Raw genomic sequence first — 6276 nt, 5'->3', positions numbered from 1 at the left:
CTGAACTAGAACTGAACTAGAACTGAAATAGAACTGAACAAAAACTGAACTAGAACTGAACTAGAACTGAACTAGAATTGAACTAAAATTGAACTAAAACGGAACAAGAACTATTTGTTATGATTTATTTATCTAAACTTTAATCATTTTTAGGTTATGTAAAAAAATCATCATTTATGAAATGTTAACACTGCTTTTCGATGTATACAAATAACTAAAGCTGACATGCAAAATCCTTGTAATTAGATTTTAAATTTAATATAAAACTTTAAAAACAAAGCAATTTTTTAAACATTAATATTTAAAGCAAATCAAGAATAAGTAATACAAATGCTTTACAAACTAATAACATTTGCATTTTTAGTCCGTGTGGTATATAAATCTATAAAATAATTTAATAAGTAAATAGATTTAATAAATTATTTTTTTATCATTCTTTTAAGTGGACAGCATTAGCTTACAAATATGAAGTTCAGTTCCGTGATGAGAAATTCTTTTTGCCATGTGAAAAATATCCGAATAATTCTCTAGACACAGTTATAAAGAGACCTGAAAATGTAACAGTCCTATCAGATTCTGCTACTTACTTTTACGGAGATGTTGTAATCATATATGATTTTGATCCATTACAAAAATATGAGGTAATTTGGAATTCATTTTAATTAGGAAAATAAAATTAATAAGTTTTTTTAGACCAACATGGAATTTTTTAAATTTAGTCGTGGCAGCTGGCAAAAAACACTTTACAGCATTCGTCGTGAGGACTTTTGTACCAGCTTTTTTAATCCTTCCGAATTGTGGTCCCCCTTTCTTAAGGAAATGCCAGCAGAACAACGTAAATGTCCGTTTAGAAAAGGGGTATGTGACATTACAATTACAGCTACAAAATTTTAACTAATTTATTTTTTCAGCAAATATTTTCCGTCAATGCTACTACGGATCAATCATTTGAAATGCCTACTGGTTCGTTGGAAGGTGATTATTGGGCTCATTTCGAGGCAGGCGATAGAAAGAATTTAGATATGTTTTTTTGCATAGATAGTTATTTTAATATCTATCGGGTTTAATGGTTGGCAAAGAGTAATATTTATAATAAATAACTTTTATAAAAATATATTATATTCTTTAATGTTCCACGCAAAGATTAAGATTTAAGATATATTAATTACTATTAGTTTTACATTACAAATAGTTTTGACAACTTTCGTGAATCGCAACTTTCCTTCATTTCGGCCAATTTTTATTTATTAAAATTTTCATTATTTATTTTTTGTTTTTCTTTATGTTGTCTCTTAAACAAGATCTAGTAAAAAAAAGAATTGACTTGTTTTAACTAAAAATTCTTGTTACTAAATCCTGTATATTATTCCAATATACAGGATCCTGACAGCATCCAGTAAAACATACTATGCAAATCACAATTATTTACCTAAATTAACGAGGGCGTTAAAATTTCAATTTTTCACTCAATCATTTAAAATTAACAACTAAAAAGCGAGATAAAACTCTAAATAAAAACAATAATAAAAGCAAACCAAAAAATCGACTGAAAAAAACTTTAATGACAATATCATTTCGTATTTAGTCAGTTTGTTTCTTTGTTTTTTTGCAAATCCTATAAAAGGTTTAAAAAGCACAAAAGAACGTACAACAGACAGACACTTTAAAGTCAAATGAATACGAGTTTGAGAATAAAGAATTTGTATCACGTACTATGGTTTATTCATTTCTTCATTAATATTTTTTATTCATTATTTTAAAGGTTTTAATTTTCTATATTGTTAAGAAGTGCACAAAAAATTAAAATTACATGACATAAATCCGATAGCTGTTAAGTAAGAGGATGAAATCATGATAAAGCCAAATCAAGTTTAGGTGTGTGTCAGTTTTCTAGTTTAGTTCTAGTTCAGGTCTAGTTGAGTTCCAGTTAAGTTCTAGTTCAGTTCTAGTTCTAGTTCAGTTCTAGTACAGTTCTAGTTCAGTTCTAGTTCAGTTCTAGTTCAGTTCTAGTTCAGTTCTAGTTCAGTTCTAGTTCAGTTCTAGTTCAGTTCTAGTTCAGTTCTAGTTCAGTTCTAGTTCAGTTCTAGTTCAGTTCTAGTTCAGTTCTAGTTCAGTTCTAGTTCAGTTCTAGTTCAGTTCTAGTTCAGTTCTAGTTCAGTTCTAGTTCAGTTCTAGTTCAGTTCTAGTTCAGTTCTAGTTCAGTTCTAATTCAGTTCTAGTTCAGTTCTAGTTCAGTTCTAGTTCAGTTCTAGTTCAGTTCTAGTTCAGTTCTAGTTCTGTTCTAGTTCAGTTCTAGTTCAGTTCTAGTTCAGTTCTAGTTCAGTTCTAGTTCAGTTCTAGTTCAGTTCTAGTTCAGTTCTAGTTCAGTCCCAGTTCAGTTCTAGTTCAGTTCTAGTTCAGTTCTAGTTCAGTTTTAGTTGAGTTCTAGTTCAGTTCTAGTTCAGTTTTAGTTCAGTTCTAGTTCAGTTCTAGTTCAGTTCTAGTTCAGTTCCATTTCAGTTCTTGTTCAGTTCTAGTTCAGTTCTGGTTCAGTTCTAGTTCAGTTCTAGTTCAGTTCTAGTTCAGTTCTAGTTCAGTTCTAGTTCAGTTCTAGTTCAGTTCTAGTTCAGTTCTAGTTCAGTTCTAGTTCAGTTCTAGTTCAGTTCTAGTTCAGTTCTAGTTCAGTTCAAGTTCAGTTCTAGTTCAGTTCTAGTTCAGTTCTAGTTCAGTTCTAGTTCAGTTCTAGTTCAGTTCTAGTTCAGTTCTAGTTCAGTTCTAGTTCAGTTCTAGTTCAGTTCTAGTTCAGTTCTAGTTCAGTTCTAGTTCAGTTCTAGTTTCAGTTCTAGTTCAGTTCTAGTTTCAGTTCTAGTTCAGTTCTAGTTCAGTTCTAGTTCAGTTCTAGTTCAGTTCTAGTTCAGTTCTAGTTCAGTTCTAGTTCAGTTCTAGTTCAGTTCTAGTTCAGTTCTAGTTCAGTTCTAGTTCAGTTCTAGTTCAGTTCTAGTTCAGTTCTAGTTCAGTTCTAGTTCAGTTCTAGTTTCAGTTTCTAGTTCAGTTCTAGTTCAGTTCTAGTTCAGTTCTAGTTCAGTTCTAGTTCAGTTCTAGTTCAGTTCTAGTTCAGTTCTAGTTCAGTTCTAGTTCAGTTCTAGTTCAGTTCTAGTTCAGTTCTAGTTCAGTTCTAGTTCAGTTCTAGTACATTTCCAGTCCATTTCAAGTTAAATTTTTGTTTTTTTTTAGTAGTAAACCAATACAAAAACATATTGACTTTATTCTTTTAAGGTTCTTTTAATATTTAGTATTAAGTATGTGCAGAAGAAAAATATCGTATGTACTGAAAAAGAGTACATTTGCAACGACGCACACGAGCGGCAATGCCAGTGCGAAAATGTTGGCTTTAAAAGTGTCCTTGAAATAATTGTAAATTATGCATCATTGAATGGAATTTGTTTTTATCGTTAATGTTACTGTCACTGGTTGTTGGTGCAGTTTTTTTCTTCATATCCCACTGGATACCCAATATAAAAGTGTGGTGTTGGAATTGTCACTGGTTTTGTATATTTATGTTTTTTTTTTATTTTACTTTATTTTGCTAATCATTGTATTTATGTCGTAATGAGTGGGGTGTTTGACAATAAGTTTACAAATTTAATATTTATACAAATATACATACATATTTATATATTTATATTTAAATAAAGATGGGATAAAAAATAATTTTAGAAAAAAATATTTTTTGAAGTTATTGTCAGACAGTTTTGGTAATTGGAATTTTTATAGAGGGAATTTTCAATATAAATGTGTATTCACGAAAATGCAAATTCATACTTGGGTGAGATTTAGGTTATTTAAGAAGTAAATACATTTTACAGTAAAGAATAAACATTTTGATTTAATTTGTAATTAAAAAAAAATAAAAATTACATTTTTTATGAATTTTAATATTTTGTGCAATTTTAGCATTAAAGGTTAAATATAAAACGATTAAAAATATATTTTACGAAATTCCTAAACTATTATTTACGTACATCTTAATCAAAAAATATAAGGAATAATTTTGCCAAAACAAAAAGACGCAGATAATTTAATTTTCGAGAAAGAAAAAAAAACTAAATAAAAAATTAAAAATTAAAATAAATTTTAATTAACAAAACTGTGAATATGTCAGTCAGTATGTATGTATATGTATGTATATAATAAAGAGTGTTTGGGTGTACATGATGAAAATTATTCGTTTATTTAGGTCTTTATTAAAAATAATGTTGCAAATAATAGAAACATTTTCAAATGTTGCTTCCACACACAAAAAGACGAATAAAAGCAAAACAATTTAAAAATGAAAACCTCCTCGAAATAAATTTATTATTATTTAAGATGCCAAAACAATTTTATTGAGCTGTGTGCACTTTTATTTATTTTCCTACAAAGATTTATACACCCCAAATCGAATCAAAATAGCAGCTCATTTGGTGGTCATACCGGCAGACTTACGTTTCGATCGACCGACACTATACATAAATGACCAATAGTCGAACTCGTAGCTAATAAAGGAGGCAAATACATACATATTAAGCTGTTGGAATTAATATTATATAGTATTATGTTGTCTATTCATAATTCAAAATAAAATTAGAATTTGTGTTTAATGCACTGCCTCGCTCGCTGCTGCTGCCACTGTTGTGTCTGCCTCTTACATTAAATACCTCTACATACATTTTTATATTATTATTTCTTCTTATGATCGCAATGTTGATGATCATCAAGAAAATTTCAAAAATGAAAAATGCGTCAATTTTTCAAATGCAAAATTACTCGCTAAATAATTTGCTTAAATTTAGATTTAGATACATTTACCTAACAACCAGACCCACAAATACAAACACATGTTCGAAAATTTACGTTGATTGTTTAAATTGAAAATATTGTATTTGCCTTCTTTTAGGAGGAAAATATTTTTATAAAATTTCTATTTTTTTATTGTGCTTGTTATTTTTGCTTCAGTTCAGAGGGAATTTGCTGCAATGATGAGAAATTAAATCAAGCAGATAATTTTATGAACACTTGAGATTTTAACAAGGTGTTTGTCTATTTTTTTTACAAAATGCCAAATGTTCCCTATATCGGACATTTTAGAACAATATTATATTTGTTTTTTCTCTTTATTAGGAAACTAATACTTTTTAAGCTTTGTTTTAGTTCTGTCCTAGTTCATTTCTAGTTCAGTTCTAGTAATAAGTTCTAGCTACAGTTCTAGCTAAGTTCTAGTTAAGTTCCAGTTAAGTTAAAGTTCTAGTTCTGTTCTAGTTCTCTTCTAGTTCTGTTCTAGTTCTGTTCGAGTTCTGTTCTAGTTCTGTTCTAGTTCTGTTCTAGTTCTGTTCTAGTTCTGTTCTTGTTCTGTTCTAGTTCTGTTCTAGTTCTGTTCTAGTTCTGTTCCAGTTCTTTTCTAGTTCTAGTTCTGTTCTAGTTCTGTTTTAGTTATGTTCTAGTTCTGTTCTAGTTCTGTTCTAGTTCTGTTCTAGTTCTGTTCTAGTTCTGTTCTAGTTCTGTTCTAGTTCTGTTCTAGTTCTGTTCTAGTTCTGTTCTAGTTCTGTTCTAGTTCTGTTCTAGTTCTGTTCTAGTTCTGTTCTAGTTCATTTCTAGTTCTGTTCTAGTTCTGTTCTAGTTCTGTTCTAGTTCTGTTCTAGTTCTGTTCTAGTTCTGTTCTAATTCTGTTCTAGTTCTGTTCTAGTTCTGTTTTAGTTCTGTTTTAGTTCTGTTCTAGTTCTGTTCTAGTTCTGTTCTAGTTCTGTTCTAGTTCTGTTCTAGTTCTGTTCTAGTTCTGTTCTAGTTCTGTTCTAGTTCTGTTCTAGTTCTGTTCTAGTTCTGTTCTAGTTCTGTTCTAGTTCTGTTCTAGTTCTGTTCTAGTTCTGTTCTAGTCTGTTTCTAGTTCTGTTCTAGTTCTGTTCTAGTTCTGTTCTAGTTCTGTTCTAGTTCTGTTCTAGTTCTGTTCTAGTTTCTGTTCTAGTTCTGTTCTAGTTCTGTTCTAGTTCTGTTCTAGTTCTGTTCTAGTTCTGTTCTAGTTCTGTTCTAGTTCTTGTTTCTAGTTCTGTTCTAGTTCTGTTCTAGTCTGTTCTAGTTCTGTTCTAGTTCTGTTCTAGTTCTGTTCTAGTTCTGTTCTAGTTCTGTTCTAGTTCTGTTCTAGTTCTGTTCTAGTTCTGTTCTAGTTCTGTTCTAGTTCAGTTCTAGTTCTGTTCTAGTTCTGTTCTAGTTCTGTTCTAGTTCTGTTCTAGTTCTGTTCTAGTTCTGTTCTAGTTCTGTTCTAGT

General features: G+C 29.9%; 1 protein-coding gene across 1 annotated transcript; it reads left to right on the top strand.

Moving 5' to 3' along the window:
• Positions 1–302: 302 nt before the first annotated feature.
• On the top strand, positions 303–1244 carry LOC111686426. The gene is made up of 4 exons (XM_023448785.2): positions 303–372; positions 444–641; positions 694–858; positions 912–1244. The coding sequence occupies exons 1-4, from the start codon at positions 331–333 to the stop codon at positions 1065–1067; spliced, it is 561 nt and encodes a 186-aa protein (XP_023304553.2). The 5' UTR covers positions 303–330; the 3' UTR covers positions 1068–1244.
• Positions 1245–6276: the final 5032 nt, after the last annotated feature.

Source organism: Lucilia cuprina, chromosome 5 (assembly GCF_022045245.1).
Source record: "Lucilia cuprina isolate Lc7/37 chromosome 5, ASM2204524v1, whole genome shotgun sequence".
Taxonomy (NCBI): Eukaryota; Metazoa; Arthropoda; class Insecta; order Diptera; family Calliphoridae; genus Lucilia; species Lucilia cuprina.
This window is presented reverse-complemented; position numbering and strand designations above follow the sequence as displayed.

What these genes read in the sequence shown, in the direction of transcription:
- LOC111686426 (XM_023448785.2), top strand. Translation starts at nt 331, where the DNA reads ATGCTTTACAAACTAATAACATTTGCATTTTTAGTCCGTGTG. An exon ending in ATCCATTACAAAAATATGAG is followed by an intron (nt 642 to 693) that starts GTAATTTGGAAT and finishes AAGTTTTTTTAG; the next exon opens with ACCAACATGGAATTTTTTAA. An exon ending in AATGTCCGTTTAGAAAAGGG is followed by an intron (nt 859 to 911) that starts GTATGTGACATT and finishes TTATTTTTTCAG; the next exon opens with CAAATATTTTCCGTCAATGC.